Source organism: Ailuropoda melanoleuca, chromosome 9 (assembly GCF_002007445.2).
Source record: "Ailuropoda melanoleuca isolate Jingjing chromosome 9, ASM200744v2, whole genome shotgun sequence".
Lineage (NCBI taxonomy): Eukaryota > Metazoa > Chordata > Mammalia > Carnivora > Ursidae > Ailuropoda > Ailuropoda melanoleuca.
In genome coordinates this window covers 4,097,694-4,115,067 of record NC_048226.1, presented here as the reverse complement: position 1 = coordinate 4,115,067, position 17,374 = coordinate 4,097,694, and the positions used below count along the sequence as shown (strand labels likewise).

The window sequence follows — 17,374 nt, the reverse complement described above, 5'->3', positions numbered from 1 at the left end:
CAAATATGTTATGACAATCATGCATGACCATTAAGATGTTAAAAAAAAGTTCCTTTTTTCTTTTTTTAAATTCTGTGGAACTTTATCAAAAGCTTCCATCTACTGTGGAAGCCAGATTTGAGCTCCCACCATGCTCCTAGCTGACCCTCCTCCCACCCATCTCAGCCGGCATACAAAAAGCAAACGCACCGCCCGCACTGCCAAAAGTTGCTCCGGGTGTCAGACCCCAGGTGCTGTGAGGCCCACCTTCCCTGCTGCTGCCACCCCAAGCCCTCTGTCAGTACATTATTATCAGAGCTTTTGTGGCCTCTGGCCTGGAACCTGACTACCCGCCGAGCCTGAGCAGGCAGGGCTACGGCCATCCTCTCGGCCCGGGCCACGATCCGGCACGTGCTGGGCGCCAGTAAGCTGGGAATGGCTGGGATTGCTGTGGCCCTTAGCAGGCCCAGAATGGTCACCCATGGAACCGGGGGGCGGGGGGGGGGGAAGCATCACCACTATTTTGCACGCACATCCATATGCACAACCAAACCTCCCCCTTCCGGGTATGCCAACGATTCCCTTTTTTCCACCACTCTGAGAACAGGCTGGGAAGGGAAAAAAATGGAAAAACGGAGGATCGGAGGGAGGAGAAAAGCTCTCTTTATTGAATCAAAGAACCATCCTAAAGGGCCTGTGCCTGGGAGGACCCACGTTCAGGTGAAGGACGCCTGGAGTCAGGGTCCATTTGCCTGAACAGCCTACGCGGTTGCCCTGCGGGGGGCAGCCCCCGTGTCCTGTCCAGGAGAGGGGTTCCGCTGGCCGTACCCACACTCCTGTGCCAGCCCGTTCTTACTGCTCTGTGCCTTGCACTGCTTCCCCTACTTGGCTGCGAGCATTTGGAGGCCAGTACACATGTCCCGTTCACTGTCATCATCCCAGGACACACCACAGCGCCAGGCATTGTGAGCGCTCAGGAAACCTCTGTTAAACGAAGCAACGAGCAAATACACGTGCAGCCTACAGTGACAGCTTGGGGCAATGCCCTGGGGACACACCCGGGCTTATGAGAACCTGCCGACATCAGACATCACACATCACCATCCGGGGCTCAGGAGTCCTGCTTGGTCCTCAGCCCATCTGCGTGGCTCCCCACCCACACGCTTCATCTTTTCAAATGTTCCTCCCACCTGTTCCTTCCTCCCCTCTGAACAAAGGAGGCACACTAATATTTGTTCAGCGAGTGCTCTAACTTCTCTTTCCAACCTGCTTCTCCAACAATTCTGTCACTCACAGACCCCGTCCCTCATTGCTCCCATGCGTGACTGCTGCCTGTTCCGACTCCTGATGAGCGGCCCAGGCCCTGATGGCCCTGCCTCCCCAGCTTAAGTCCCTGGGGCCCACCAGAGCCACCAGGGATCAAAGGAGCCGCTGAGGAAACACAAGTGCCACCATCCAAAGACTCGATGGGATGGCAAAGAGGCCACTTGCAGGCAGGGACGTCACCATCTCCAGGGTGCAGCCACGCTGCTGACCCCAGCCACCTGCCCAGATACTCAGCCCTACAGGTCACCAAACTTTTTCCAGAAAGGGCAGAGAGTAACTATTTTAGACTTTGTGGACCCTATGCGCCCTCACAACGAGGCAACTCTGCTGCTGTGGCACAAAATCTACAATAAACAAATGAACATGCTTGTGTCCCAATAAAACTTTATTTACAAACACAGGCAGCAGGCCAGATTTAGTCCACGGGTGATAGTTTGCCGATCCCTACCTCACGTAACTGAGAGGGGCAGTGAGTGTGGGAACAGTCATAGTGCTTGGCCTCTCCAACACCTTGAAAACTCTGCACATTACACTTTATTCTTAGGACAATCTCCTGGACACTCAATAAACTTTTAATATCCTGATACCCAGCGTAGTTGAGCCATGCCCTTGCCTATGGTACCTCTCATAACCTTTAACCTTGAGAACGACAATGAAGACCAGTACCACCCCAGCCCGAGCACAGACTGGCCAAACACTGCTACGCTTTGGGAGGAAGGACCGACCACATCTCCTAGGAGTCATGTTCTCCCACCAGTGACCGTCATCACTGGCCCTTCCCTCAGTCCCACTCCACTGTGGTTCTTTACGGCCCTATTGTCCCAAAGGCAGCAAGCAGGAACGCTCACATAAGCAGACTGGTCACAGCCCCATAGGAGAGCCTCTTCAACTATGGCCACCATCCCTAGCGGCCCTTGGGTCCTCAGAGTAGCTGTGGACACTGGGAGGACACTGGTTACCTAGATACACTAGACACTTGCCCTGAACTCTCTTTAGAAAGAGATGCTGGAGTCCACACCTGCCTGCTGAGGGCCCACGGCTTATTGCTTGGGCCGTTCCTGGGGCCCAGCACGTGTCAGGGGGCATCTCTCAATCCTTACCTGCTTGGAGTTGGTCAGGTAGAGCTTGGCTGCCAGATTGATGACCTGCAGCTTGACAATGTCCTCCTCTGCCGTGAAGGACTTGGCCATTTTTCTCAGGACATCAGGTGCAATCTTGGGGACGTGCTCACAGTACTCGCCAATGAGCCACAGGATGCTGGCTCGGGCCATGGGCACCTGCAGGTACGTGAGAGGGGTCAGGACTGGGGTACGTGCGGACATGTGCGTGGGTGTGTGGCCTGCCAGGGAAATGGCTTTCCTTCCATCTGCGCTAGCCCATGAACAGTGGAGTTCTCTGGAAATGGGCCAGGGAGTTGGTGGGGGAGAGATTAAAAGGTGAGGGGCGCCTGGGTGGCACAGTGGTTAAGCGTCTGCCTTCGGCTCAGGGCGTGATCCTGGCATTATGGGATCGAGCCCCACATCAGGCTCCTCTGCTATGAGCCTGCTTCTTCCTCTCCCACTCCCCCTGCTTGTGTTCCCTCTCTCGCTGGCTGTCTCTATCTCTGTCAAATAAATAAAATAAATAAAATCTTTAAAAAAAATTTAAAAAAAATAAAAAAAATAAAAGGTGAGCATTTCCTGGGCAGCGTCTCCCCTCTTCTCTAGGAGTTCACTAGCCTGGGCACAGCTTTCAAGCCCCAAAGTCAGTCCTGGTTTGGTTTAGAAGACTGATTTTCTGGTGTTTTACTTCCATGTTATTCTTCCTGAAGCTTCAAGGAATGCCTCATTTGAATGTTTCAACTTAGCAGTGCAACAGAAAACCACGAGGTCTGTCAATCAGCCCCGTTCGGCCAGAGCTTCAGAGAAAACACGAGCGGTGGGTGGTACAGGCCCTGGAGCTCAGCGAGGGACCCTCAAGGGGAAAGGGAATCTTGGCCCCCTCTTTCCCCCTTTCCGCCTGCAGACCTTTCGGAGCCAGTATGGAAGGTGTGGAAGGCTAGAGCGTTTACTGACAGGGTTTTGAAATCCCAGGGAGGATGCTGGGATGGGAGGGAAAGCGGGTTACCGCCTCACCTGGATGCTGTCTGTGAGCTTTGCCAGGCGTTTGATGACGTCCCCGTGCTGTGCGGGCCGCACCTGCAGCAGCTTCTTGAGGACGACCACGGACTCGGCCACCACAAGCTCTGGGCGCCGGGAAATCAGGTGTGGGCCCCAGGGCGGTCAGATGGCCACGCGTGGGGGGACGCGCACGCCTGCAATGCCCCCGGACCTTTGGCTCTCTTCCACACACCCCCCGCACTCCTCCAGTGGCCCTCAGAGACGTAGCAACACTGAGACGCTAACTGAGGTGGACCGACAGATGAACACGCATTGCGCCCGGACGGACAGGCGGATACCCTCTGCTCATCACAGGTGGACACACAGACAAACACTGACCGTCACGGTTGGACAGCAGCTGTACCAGGCCGTTGAGGCAGGTGTCACGGACTCGGCCTATGTTGGTTGCACAGCGTCCGATGGCCTGGATCGTGGCTGCTACAAAGTCCTTGTCCATGCTGCGGATGTAGGTCTGTGGGACACCACGACAGAGTGACCTCTGCTGGCAGTGACCCTCCGTGATTCTGCAGGCCTGAGGGTGACCTTCGGGGAAGCCTGTCACCCCTTATTCAATGACTTGTCATGCCAGAGATTAAACTCTGGGAGAGGGAGTGACACCCTTACCCATCATGCAGTGATTCCCTGGCCCAAAGCCAGCGGAAGACCCTGGGAGGAGGTCTAAGACAACCGTTTCTCTGCTTCGGGCTCTTAAGAGAAGGGCGGCCCATCAGGACAATTGTCACTGAGCACAAGGAGCTGCAGGGCCTCCTTGGGTCCCTCTCCTGGGAGCTGGGCTCTGATCCGTACCTGGAATTCCCGTAGGACGGTAGGGATGTTGGTCTCATTGGCCAGGTTGGTCAACACTTCCAGCTGCAGGGAGGCAGAAAATGGGCAGGGTGGCCAGTGGGCTTTCTGTGCTTTCATAACCCCTCATTCCAAACACACTTCACAGACCGGAAAACAAGCCTACGGACAGCCCTGCATCATCCTTAAACTGAAGAAGGAAATGACAGATTGTGAAGCTTGTCCAAAATGCAGGAGGACCAGTTTGCCTCTTACATGGATTCTCTGACGGAGAGGGCTTAGAGGGAGCATGAGCACGCCACCGCTCCACCTCCACTGAGAACAATGCCCCCTGTTTTCAGGATAAAGAGAAACATCCTTGCCGTGGTCTGTAAATCCTGAATGAGCTGACTGCTCTACCTCTGTTCTCACACTGCTCTCCCCCTTGCCCTAAACACCACAGTCATACTGGCTTTTCATCAGACCTCTTCCTGCCTCAGGGCCTTTGCATCTATTGTTTCTTCTGTGTGAAGCAGTTCTTGCCATTCCTGTCCCTGCATTCACCTAGACAATTCACGTTCGTTTCTCAGGCCTCAGCTCAAGCCTCACCTCCTGGAGGAAAGCTTCCCTGACGCCAGACTAGATCAGGGCCTCCTACTCTATGCTCTGACAGCCCTCTGCACTTCTCTTTCTTACCACATTTCTCAAGTGGATTTTCACATTTGTTTTGTGATTAGCTGCTCAGTGTCTCCTCCTCACCCCACTAGACTGTAAGCTCCAAAGGGCAAGGTGTCTGATGAGTTTGCCATCTCTCATACCCCTAGACCCAGCTGTGACTGATGCATAGATGTTCGGAGAGTCAGGGTTAACTGCTGCTGAATGAAGTTACTCAGCAATGAGGAGGCAGAGCAGGAATGGAATGTGGGTACGGGCTCCTGACACTTCTTCCGTGGGTGTATGTGCGTGAAAGCGGGAGGGGGTAGATGTGTGGGGAAAGGAATACTGTGGGTGGAAGACAGGAGACCCCAGTGGGGGCAAAGGAGGAATTCTGGAGTCAGCAGGACTGACTCTGCGCTAGTGACCTTGGGTCTATGTTCTTATAAGATGGAGAAAATGTATATTTCCCGAGTTTACTATGAAAATCAGGCTACTTTACGTGCAGAAAGTGGCAGATGTCTAACAGGTGATAGGCCAAGAGCAGTTCCCTTTCCACTCTCAGCAGCCTGGCTTCCTGAGCAAACACTTCTGGCTGGAGCAGCCATGGGCCCAGCCCCAGAAACAGGCAGGCACCACGGTGGCCACGTGGATATCCGAGTGGGTCGGCGGGGGTGGGAGTGAGGCGGAAAGGCGGCGTGCACGTCCGTCCATCACTCACCTTCAGGATCTTGATCTGGGTGGGGTCGGTGGATCTGATGTAAAAGCTCTTCAGGTAGGGCTCGAACATACCCTGGCGCAAGAGAGGCGGCCCCGGGGAGCTCCATCGCAGCCCTAGACCTGCCCCACCTCCCCTGACCCCGGGCGCAGGATCCTTCCTGCCGCAGCTCTGTCCTTCCCACCTCCCTCTCAGATCTGACCGCGTCTTTCTTCTGCGGGTTTTCCTCCCCCAGCGGCCCTCAGGATCCAGGCCCTGCTCATCCTCCTGCGCTTGGGGGTCTCCCCTTTGCCACGCTCTGCACAGCTAAGGCATCCCCCAGCCTGCCCTTCCCCGTGGGCGCCCACACCCACACGCTTCGCTCATCGGATTGCACGCGCAGAACGTGCTCACCCGGCGCTTGATGGACATGGTGGCCACGTTCTGGAGCACCACGTACTGCACCTCACTACGGAGAGGACAGGTCAGGGGTACCTGGGCCCCTCCCCCGGACAAGGGCCAGCGAGGGGAGGGAAGGGAGGTGGGCCAAATAGGAGGGAGGGGAGGGCGCCAGTGGGGGGAGGGCATGAATGGGGTGGGGGCGGGGGCTGTGGGGTAAGATGTGGGGCGTGATGTATGCACCCAGGGTCGGAGAAAAGCTGGGGGGGCCTGCCCACCCCTCCCCAGTAGGCGGCGCCGGCCGAGGCAGGTCAGNNNNCCCATGTGGGCGGGGCAGGGGCGGGACAGTCCGCGGTGTGGGCGGCCGGACCACCCACCCATCCCCCTGTGGGCGGGGCGGAGGCAGGTCAGCCCCTAGTGTGGGCGGGGCGGGCCAGCCCACCCACCCATCCATCCCCCGTGTGGGCGGGGCGGGGGCGGGACAGTCCGCGGTGTGGGCGGGGCGGACCGGCCCCCCCACCCCTCCCCGCGTGGGCGGGCGGCACGCACCTGTGGCTGCGCAGCAGGCGCACGAGCGCCTTGGCGATGACGCCCACCTCCGCCTTGGGCGCCAGATGGAAGTAGAGCTGCGCCACCGCCATGACCACGGCGGCGCTGCGGCTCTGCAGCAGCGGCTTCGTGTTGCGCAGCAGCAGCCGGTGGTCGGGGTCCATGACGTAGGGCTTGCGGGCCGGCAGCGCTGTGTTGGCCGCCTCCTCCGAACCCGGGCCCTTGGCCTCATCCTCTTCCGAGCCGTAGAAGGCTTTCTCGGGGTTCTCCTCCAGCAGCGATTCCTAGGCGGAGACGGGGAGGCGGGCGGAGGCGGTGGGCGCCTCCTCCCGGCCGCCCTTCTGCCCACGCTGGGGGGCCCGGGCGCACTCACGTTCTGGGTGGGGCTCAGGAACTGCGTGCGCGCGTAGCGGGTGAGCATGCTGATGATGACCACCTGGCCCCACTCCTCCACGTCGATGAGCAGGTTGCAGAGTTTCCGGTAGTTCTTGTGAATCAGGTCGATGCGCTCCGGGCACACCTCCTCAAAGGCCATCACCACGCTGCCCGCCACCAGCTGGGGAACGGACAGTGGCAAGAGAGGGTGAACAAGAAGGGCAGAGGGACTCCCGCTCCTTTCCACCACCCATCCGTGCGTGCCCATGTACACACCGTGGTCTTGTCGGCCAGAAGCTTCTCAATGACCTCGATCAGCTGGTCCTTCTGGTCAGAATCCAAACTGAAAGAGAAACGGTTGCGAGGGAGTTGCCTCTCCCCCCCATCTCCAATCTTCCCAATGTCTGCCCAAACTGTGCTCACCTCCCCCACCCCAACCTTACTGGTAGAGGTGTGACCTGCCACCCCCACTGTCCTCCATCGCTATCAGTTCCCCCAAACCATCTTAAACCATCCACAGTGTAAAAGCGCAATCTGCAAGGCTTGGGAGAGCCCAGAGGTGGGCCGGGGGCTTGGGAACCACTCCCCTGAGGAGGAAAGGGCTGGGTTGGGACACACCTGTAGAGTTTAGGAATGGCATGAGCAGCTGTTTTCCGCACGTAGGGTGACATGTCCGAGGCAGCTTCCTTGATGGCCAGCATCATGATGGGCACGATGATGGGCACCCGGATGCTAGAGAGGACGCGGAGGGCACTGGCACGAATCAACTGGTTGGGGTCCTAGGAACAGAGGTGGAGGCAGAGCCCTGAGAGAGCACAAAGGCCACACCTATGGAACTCACTGTCCCTAGCTGCCAGCGGTTCTTGCCTCCCTGACTCCCTGAACAATGTGCCAATGCTAGGGACCTGAGGGGCACCACTTGAGATAACTGACTCTTGGACCCACTGCAGAACTCTGACACTGGAACAGTCGTGGCGACGGGTTGCTTCACTTTCAGGAAGACAAAAAGTCTTTTAGAATACCTAAAGTTCCTGAAACACCTGCTGGTCCTTGGGTGGGAGTTGGGGGGGGGGTGTCTTTGTATTTATGCCAAAGGTGACTGCCAGCAAGTTCACACTGGCCTCCTTTCCAGAGTTCATCATTAGCACTCCTCCCCCCCCAGCAACCTCCCAAATGTTGCTCTTCTTCCTCTTTCTCCAGTGTTTAAAATAGGTGCGTAGGCCCCTCCTCTTTGCTCCTGTTGTATCCAATACACACCTGAGAAGAGCCTTAGACACAGTGCATTGCGATCATGCGAGAGCAACAGCAGCAGCACTAGCTGTAAATTGCTGTGAATTTTAGAGAATGGTGGACAACGGGAGAGGTGCCAGCACAGTAATGGGCAGATGCCTCCCTGATGTTCTAAAATGGAGAAAGAGAAGATCCATGCAATGACAGGGCACAGTGATGGTAATCCTTGTCAAAATTCTAGAACTGATTTTTAAACACATGGTTTAGAAGTACTTATTTAAAAAGCAGGAGTCTGTATTTTCTTAGAGTCAAATTATATCCTATCTACTGCTCTAACCTATTTTTTCCCTTTTATTTGGAAATCATTATGGATTCACACGAAGTTACTTTAAAAAAAACCATTTTCCTTTTTGATAGAGTAACGAGGCTGGTCGATATTAACATTGTGGATCTCAATTTTAGAAAGGCATTGGTGTAGCATTTCCTGGCTGGCCATTTTTGATGCAGGTCTTTTGTTTCACTTAATATGCAAGCATTTTTTTTTAAAAGATTTTATTTATTTATTTGACAGAGATAGAGACAGCTAGTGAGAGAGGGAACACAAGCAGGGGGAGTGGGAGAGGAAGAAGCAGGCTCATAGCGGAGGAGCCTGATGTGGGGCTCAATCCCATAACGCCGGGATCACGCCCTCAGCCGAAGGCAGATGCTTAACCACTGTGCCACCCAGGCGCCCCAATATGCAAACATTTTAAGAGCAGAATTCATGTCTATTTTGTCTCTGTAGCTCCACAGCCCTTTGCAAGTAAAAGGTGTTAAGAAATTTTTCTGCTATTGAATAAGATCCTTTCTAGCAAGATAGGAAAATGCCAGCTGACTGTACAGTTAGGTGGATCCACAACTTGGTAAAACATCGTACTTGGGGAAGGTTTATTAACAGATTGGCGTCATCCTGGAAACATGATACACCATGGGACCCAGTCTGTTGCCCTGGTCTGTGCAGCGACTCAACATCTTGGAGGAAGACACAAAATCAAGAGGATAAGAACTAAGATTCAGAATCACCCTGAACTGGGCGCTGTGCGAAACCAATAAAATGAACTGTAATAGGGTTTCATAGGGGATTCAAGGGACCAACTGCATCAAGACAGGCTGTAGGGAGACCTAGATTATCTACCCACTGGAAGTTTGTCTGAACTGAGCCAACCACATATGTGGGCTGCTAAGAAAGCAAACACAGTCTCAGCCTGGATTGATAAAAAGAAGGGAGAATCCTTGATGGAAGTGAATGGTTCTAATGTGTAGGAGAGCCCAGAGTCATTAACAATAGTAGGAAAATGAGTTTTAGAGGAACACAGATATCATGTGATATGATTTACAGAACAATATTATATATTATTTAGGAATGCATAAATGAGTAGTAAGAGAATAAAAACATGCACATGAATGATAAACAAGACAAGAGACACAGGGGGCTTTAGCTGTTGATAAATTTTCCATTTCTTACGCTTCGCATATAGATACTCATTATATTATTCTTTGTGCCTTTTGGGAGTCTGAAATAAATTTTAAAAAATTATAGCTATGGAGGTTTTGACAGAATATAACGATTTAAAAAAGAAGTTATAGTTGTCTTAAGATGCAGCGAGTTGCCTTATGAAAGAGTGACATCTCTGTCGCTGGAGATGAGCTGTCAGACATGTTCTAGAGCAAAGGTTGGGACACTACAGCCCTCAGGCCAAATCTGTCTCCTGACTTTTTTATCAATAAAAATTTATTAGAACTTGGCCAGGCCCACTCATTTATGGCTTCTTACACACTTCAAGGGCAGAGTTGAATGGTTGCAGGGTTGAGGCTATGTGGCCTACAAAGTCTAAATTACTGTCTGGCGGCTCACAGAAAAAGTTTGCTGACCACTGTTCTAAGGAAATCATTGCATTGAGTGGACTAAGGGGGCTCTGGTTTTCTCAAAGGGGAAAAGGGCCAGACTGTAAAGCCTGCAGGTCGATGTGCAAAACTCCTAGAATGGTTCTTATAAAATGATTTAACCCTGATTCAAATCAAAAGATCAGTCGCCAATCTAGATAGATCGATCCTATGGTTTTGACTTTAAAAATTAACCTAGCACAGATGCGCAGCATAGAGATACCCAGGTATTGTGGCCTGAATGAACGGTACATGCCTGTGGCCATGCTTGCTACCCCATCTCAGAGGAGCAGACGCGGTCAGCCTCTCCTGCTGGCCACGGCACAGGGACCCAGGGCTGAGCCCGGATCTGGGCAGTCAGTCCTCAGGCTGCCCAGCGACCTACAGAACGAGTGGACATGACAAGGTGAGCTGGACCCTTCAGAGGTGCTCTCACTGGAATGTGAACTAAATGTGTGGGAAGACTACGGGAATTAGTGGTTATAATCAGTGCCGGAAACGCTTAAGTGGAGAGAGAACAGAATGGCAGTGATACTGTCTTCTGGATCCTTGAGATATACCGGCCAGAAAAGCACACAGTGGATGCTAGCACCAGTGCGTGTCATATGCAAAACAAAAGGTGATAATATTCAGTTTAAATAGTATGAGGGGATTCAGCCCCTGGGCCATTCCTACGCCCCTTCCCTTAGGTGATTTCTTTTTTTTTTTTTTCCTAGGGAGGGGGAGAAGGCAGGGGAGGGACAGACGAGGGGGCAGAGAATCCCAAGCAGGCTCCCCTGTGAGTGCAGAGACCGATGAGGGGCTCTATCCCATGACCCTGAGATCATGACCTGAGCCAAAATCAAGTCAGATGCTCAACTAACTGAGCCACGCAGGCGCCCCTAGGTAATTTCAATTTCTACATGCCTCCAAGAGCCTTTCAGTACAACAGACGTGATCCAGTCTTTAAAAGCGGGTGTTTTGGGGCACCTGGGTGGCACAGCAGTTAAGCGTCTGCCTTTGGCTCAGGGCGTGATCCCGGCGTTATGGGATTGAGCCCCACATCAGGCTCTTCTGCTATGAGCCTGCTTCTTCCTCTCCCACTCCCCCTGCTTGTGTTCCCTCTCTCACTGGCTGTCTCTATCTCTGTCGAATAAATAAATAAAAAATCTTTATAAATAAATAAATAAATAAATAAATAAAAGCGGGTGTTTTGCATCCACTGGGGCATCTAAGGCAAGTCAACCACTTCTGATGCTAAACAGAAGAACCAGCCCCTTGGGACGCCTGGGTGGTGCAGTGGGTTAAGCCTCGGACCTCTTGGTTTCTGCTCAGGTCATAATCTCAGGGTCCTGGAGTCGAGCCCCGCATCGGGCTCCATGCTCAGTGGGGAGTCTGCTGGGGACTCTCTCTCTCCCTCTGCCCCTCCCGCCCATGCTCTCTCTCTAGAAAATAAATAAGTTTAAAAAAAAGAAGAAAGAAGAACGATCACCTTGTTTCAACTCTAGAGGAATAATCGGTTGAACTGAACTCACTGGAAATGGACGGTCATGTGTTTATGGCATCTGCGCTGACTTTTGAACCCAAGCCCCCTGTCTGAGGCCGCTCTCCTACAGGGTAAACTTCGCTGTTTTCCTCCAGGGAGAGCTCATTTGTTTTCAGTAACCCCTTCTGCCCTCCTTCCCAAGTTCCAAAGTCATTGTTCTCCACAGAAACCAGACTAGGAGCCCCTGCCGGTGCCAAGGCTCTGAAACACAGAGGCCAGGAGCCAGGTCAGCCGCCCCCTCACAGAATCCTGTCTTAAGGAGGTTCACTTCTGCTGGCTGTGGGCCGTAATTCCCTTACACCAACGGGGGAGGGAGCCCAGGGCTCTCCACGTTCAGGGGCTCAAGTGGTTCCTGTTTGCGGCAGCCATTATCACAGGCTCCTCAGAGGAGGAGCGCCACGGTCTCTGGGCACCCACTCCGTGTCTCATGCCCCTTCTGAGCTGGCCTCCACCCTCTGAGGGTCCCGCTGGTCCTCTTCTGACGGACCCTCCCCACGCTAGGCAGGTAGGAACGGGCCTCCAGGCTGTTCCCCCAGGCACCGGCCTCTCCCTGGGCCTGCTCCTGGAACACAGCGTCCACAAGACCCGGGGCGCCAGGGAGGCAACCGGAGACCTCTGACCTTGAGGCCGCGTTGGAAGGTGGAGATGGACAGCAGGGCCAGGTCCTGTTGCTCTTCGGCGTAGCGCACCAGGTACACGTAGACAAGCTTCTTCACCTGGGGAGAGCGGGTATCTCAGCGGGACTGGCACCCCCCCTGCCCCGTGAGATGTCGTTGCCTGGCAGCTGTGGTCATGTGGATAAATTCTTCCGGTGGGGGGAGAGTGTCCCCAGTGTGCCCCGGGTCCTTCACTCGGACCCACGTCTGGTTCAGGGACATATAAACAGTGTCTTCTCCTGAATCGGGGCATTCTGAGCCAGTCAGACCCCCAGGGGCTGGATTGCTCTCCTCCTCACCCCAACCAGCGGGAGTTTATTCCGGATGGCGGTGGGCGTGAGAGGACCCTCCCTGGGGGGTGCTCACCTCTATGTTCTTGCAGGCCACGTTCTTCACCACAGCGGGAAACAGGTCTGAGGCATTCTTTCCCCGGGCGATCATCTGGATGGTGGGGTCCAGGGAGGGGGAGGAAAGGGCAGGAGGCCCACACTTATTAGGGGAAGGTCCACAAGGAGCCAAGGAGAGCTGCTCTTTGATCCCTGCCTGCCAGCCCCCCGCCCCGAGGACGTCCTTCCCCACTCACAGCCACGATCCTCTTCATGGCCTCCAGCTTGAGGGAATCTTTGTTGGTGTCCAGCATCTCCTTCAGGTCATCATGCCTGAGGGGTGGGGAGGCACAGGAGGTCAGCAGAGGGTATGAGGGTGGGAGCGGGGATATCTGTCAGGAGGATCCTGGCAGAAAGAAGCGACGTGGGCAGGGGACTTGGGGTCGGGAGAAACGTGGGCCAGCCCATGGTACGGGTTGAACTGGGTCTCCCTTAAAAAAGATATGTTGAAGTCCTGACCCCCAGCACTCCAGAATGTGACCCTCTTTGGAAACAGAGTTGCGGCAGTTCTAACGAGGATGAAGTCACACCGGTATGGCTGACACGGTATTTCTGGTGTTCTTCTAAGAAGATAGTCATGCGGAGAGGGAGACACAGGGAGAATGCCAGGTGAAGACAGAGGACTGGAGTGATCCACTTACAAGTCAAGGACCACCAAGGATTGCCAGGAACCCACCAGAAGCCAGGAAGGGGCGAGGAAGGATCCCCCTACAGGTTTCAGAGGGAGCATGGCCCTGCTGACACCTTGATTTTGGACTTCTAGGCTCTGGCTCCATGACACAATACATTTGTTGTTCTAAACCACCCATGGCACTTTGTTCCAGCAGCCCTAGGATACCTATACAGCCAGGGACCTAGAGCCAGAAGCCAAAAGGAACGGTCTGGGGTGGGAAAGGTACAGAACCCGCCCAGAAAATGGCCAGTCAGAGAGATGGGAAGGATCTGGAGCTCGTGAAAAGGAGCTGGTGTCAAAACAGGAAGAGGATGTTCTTGCCCCGGCCCAGGTGTGTTCCCAGGCCCAGACTCCACAGACTGACCTCACTCCAAGGACTGGGTGGGTCCCAGGAGCTCCAGAATCTACGGAGATGGCCTCACAACAAAAGCCAGTGCTGTCACTTAACATTCAACAGTGATTCCAGGATGTTATAAAACCCTCCTGGGAGAACTATATGAAGATTTGATAAATGCCCCCTTGCACGCAGCTGAAGGGAATAGAGATAGTCCTTGGGCCAATACATAAATTCCATGCAATGTCCATTGAAATTTCAATGAAGGCATTTTGTCAAACTTCCTGAAGTGGCAGCAAAATTTGCCTGGAGGAAAAAAAATTAATAGATTAAGAACTCCAGAATAGTTTGGGGAAAGAAGAGAACAATGGAGCACTGACAGACAACTCACCCTCCAGGGATTCCAAACACAAAACATGGCCATGACAAAAACTCCATGGTACCAGGTTAAAAATAGAAAGTCAAAGGTCATGGGGGCAAGTTCATAAATGGATCTAGATTGATACATTAGGAACAAGTAACTGGACAGTAGAAGGAAGAACCTTTCCTTCCCATACATAGATGCTGCTGGGAGAACTGCTACGCAGCAAAGGATTGGACTTGTACACGAGTCTCGGACCAAAATAAACCCCACATCTATGGTTAATTGTGAAATGATTTTTAAATATGGAAGTAGAATGGGAAATTTTTATTTTCAAGGTCATAACGTGATCAGTAACCAAATGGCTAAGGTTTAATTTTTTTTTAACTTTGGTATATAAAACTAAATTTAAGAAAAGAAACAAACAGGGCAACTGTATTTGTTTGCTAGGGTTGCTGTAACAAAATGCCACACACCAGGTGGCTTTTACAACCTAAATTTATTCTCTCACAATTTTAGAGGCTAGAAGTCTGCCATGGTGTCAGTGGGCGTGGCTTCTTCTGAGACATCTCTCCTTGGCTTGTAGATGGCTGTTTTCCTGTATCTGCACCTGGTCTTACCTCTGCGTGTCCCTGTGTCCAAATTTACTCCTCTTATAAGGACACCAATTAGATTGGATTAGGGCCCTAATGACCTCATTTTAACATAATCACCTCTTTAAAGACCCCTTCTCCAAATACAGTCATTTTCTGAGGTACTGGGGGTTAGGACTTCAACATAGGAATTTGAAGGGGACACCATCCAGCCTATAATACCAACAAAAGGAAAATATTTGGGATATGGCAAATAAAAATTTAATATCCAAAATAAAGTACTGATATCAATTTAAGGTCTATATCCAGCATTCATTGTCAGGGCTGCTGCAAGCATATCCACCGTCCAAGCAGTCATAGCCCTGAGCTGTTGCTCCCCATTCCATGAGTGGAGTATAGTCTGGTATTCCTTGGCCAGGTGCCCTTGTGCAGTGAACAACCTGCCCAACCATACTCAGAGGTCTAGAGGCTGGCAGTCGAAGAAGTGAACAGAGAACTATTAATAAACTCATAGAAAAAAAATGTGTCTATACACAGCTGATACAGCTGTAGGACAACTGATGGGCTCATGTGTTGCCACAACAGTTCCAAAATGTGCTGAGCAGCTATGTGTGGGTCCTGCACAATTCTCTCATCTCCCAGACGATACTCTGATAACCCACAGCTGTTGACCCAGGCAGGAGAACCCAGTCTAGAAAGGTATCACCCACAGTAGAGATCAAAAAGCAGTGAAACATTTAGAAACAACAGAAAATCAGAAATCGGAGGGAGCAGTGATAGCAGGGCAGAGTGTGACGATAGTCACAGACAGGCAAACGTGAGGCTGGTGCTGAGAGACGAGGAAGTGACGAAGGCTCAGAGGAAGAGAAGAACCGGCATGACACACGCCTGGTCCTCGGGCTGCGTTCTATAGAAGAGCCTGCGTGCCCACATACATTCAGAAAGGATGGAAGTTGTGCTAGGAAACGGATGTTCCAAGGGTTTTAGAAAGTGTCTTTCCTGAACAGATTTTTTGACGGAAAGCAGAGGAGAAAGGTGATGCTTTCCGGAACACAGAGGCCTGGCTAGCTGTCGCGTGAAGGCAGATGATCTCCAGCCCCAGCCATGTTGATCTACAATTCCCTCACTTGGGGGATGCCCCCCAAATCAGAGGATCTTCTCACTCTCCCAAACACAAACCAAGTGGTCAAATCCTAAGGGGCAGAGCTCAGGACAACGGGAGTAGAGAAAGTGGGACAAACTGTTCAGCCGGGCCTGGGCAGCACTGGGGCCGTGGGGAGAATGAAAGCCAGGCACCACCATCCCCAGTGGACAAACGCACACCACTGAACTGCCAGGTTCCTCCATACATACGCCTCACGGTCAGCTCACACCCCACAAACACCTATGCACCCCAACACCCAACATGGACCCCAGACACTCCCATATCTCCCCCACAGACACACCTCAGTCCACAGACATCCCCACACCCCCACACCTGTGCCCCCCACAGACACACTGCACCCCAGACATCCCCACATCCCCACAGACACACCTGTACTCCACAGACACACCTGTATCCCCCAGACACACCTGCACCCCACACACACCTGCACCCTCACAGACACAGCTGTACCCCAGACTCACCTGTACTCCACAGACATACCCACACCCCCCAGACGCACCTGCACCCCACAGACATAACCATATCCCCAGAGAAACGCCTACACCCCACAAACACAACAATGTCCCAAAGACATCCCTACACCCTCACACCTACACCCCATAGATATATCCACACACCCCAGACACACTTGCACCCCCAGACACATACAATTCGTACATAAACCCACACACACCCACCAAAACTCCCTGCAGACACACACCCGCAACCCCCCAGAAACCCAGTCACAGACACATACCTCACATTCCAACACTTCCCACAAAATCACTCTCCACACAAAAGCCCACATATCCACCGACACACACCTCACCCACCATCCCCAGACACCCGCAAACACACACGCATCCCCACGAGCCCCCTCCGTCCTCCCCCACGCCCTCATCGGACACGCACAGCCCACGCACTGCCCCCCCCATGTGCCCCCCAACACACACCACGGACACAGACACCCTCCGGACCAAACTGTCGCTCTGGTCTCATTCCCCAGCGTCCACCGGTCTCCTGGGTGAACTCAGGCTTCTAGGATCAAATACACGCGGCCTCACGGATCCTCCGGGGCCTCCTTCTGAGGGGTCCTCCTGGGGCGACCTCGCTGGGAGCAGTCGGGGTTTGCCCGGCCCTCTTTCACTCTGGGTGTTCCCTAAAGCCGGTGTCCTCACCCCTCCTAGAAATGCCACAGGCTCCCGTCAAGAGCCCCCGCCCCGGGGCTGCGCCGCAGCGCCCACACTCCCGCCTCCCGGCCTCGGGCCTGCTCTCCGGGCCCCGGAGCAGGGGGAGCCGGGGGGAGGAGGGGCCGTGGGTACACAGCACCCGGAGCCCAGGCAGGCCCGTCACATGCTACCCCGGGTCCCCCATCTTCGCGGCACCAGCTTGTGTGCCCTAGAGGGAGAGGAGGCGAGGGCCAGGCAGCCGCGCTCTGAAGCCAGGAAACACGAGCGTCCCGAGCTCGGATCCCCTTACACCGCGTTCACGCTGCCCTGAGCCCTGGCCTGGCCTGAGGGACGCTCCAGGGGCCCAGCCAGGGAGCAGAACGCGGCCTGAGACCGGCCGTGCTCGTCTCCTCTGATACACCCCTTCCTCTTCCTCCTTCTCCTCACCACCAGCCCCGATCCACTAGACGGGGGGGCGGG

The 17,374-nt window shown here is 53.8% G+C and overlaps 1 protein-coding gene across 2 annotated transcripts in view; it reads right to left on the bottom strand.

Annotated features, from left to right (window-relative positions):
* Positions 1–17,374, bottom strand: part of AP3B2 (adaptor related protein complex 3 subunit beta 2) — a 31,860-nt gene that overhangs the window by 10,766 nt on the left and 3,720 nt on the right. The window contains exons 1-14 of one of the 2 annotated variants that reach the window (XM_034667826.1): positions 16,679–16,826; positions 12,818–12,893; positions 12,601–12,675; positions 12,199–12,294; positions 7,519–7,679; positions 7,177–7,243; positions 6,899–7,081; positions 6,526–6,809; positions 5,992–6,046; positions 5,602–5,673; positions 4,251–4,313; positions 3,783–3,915; positions 3,420–3,529; positions 2,406–2,582 (exon numbers count right to left, since the gene is read on the bottom strand). In XM_034667826.1, the coding sequence (XP_034523717.1) occupies positions 2,406–2,582; positions 3,420–3,529; positions 3,783–3,915; positions 4,251–4,313; positions 5,602–5,673; positions 5,992–6,046; positions 6,526–6,809; positions 6,899–7,081; positions 7,177–7,243; positions 7,519–7,679; positions 12,199–12,294; positions 12,601–12,675; positions 12,818–12,874 (1,533 nt within the window). In that variant the 5' untranslated portion in view covers positions 12,875–12,893; positions 16,679–16,826. Of the gene's footprint in view, positions 1–2,405; positions 2,583–3,419; positions 3,530–3,782; positions 3,916–4,250; positions 4,314–5,601; positions 5,674–5,991; positions 6,047–6,525; positions 6,810–6,898; positions 7,082–7,176; positions 7,244–7,518; positions 7,680–12,198; positions 12,295–12,600; positions 12,676–12,817; positions 12,894–16,678; positions 16,827–17,374 lie in introns of those variants that run through there. The other variant, XM_034667825.1, reaches the window with a different exon arrangement.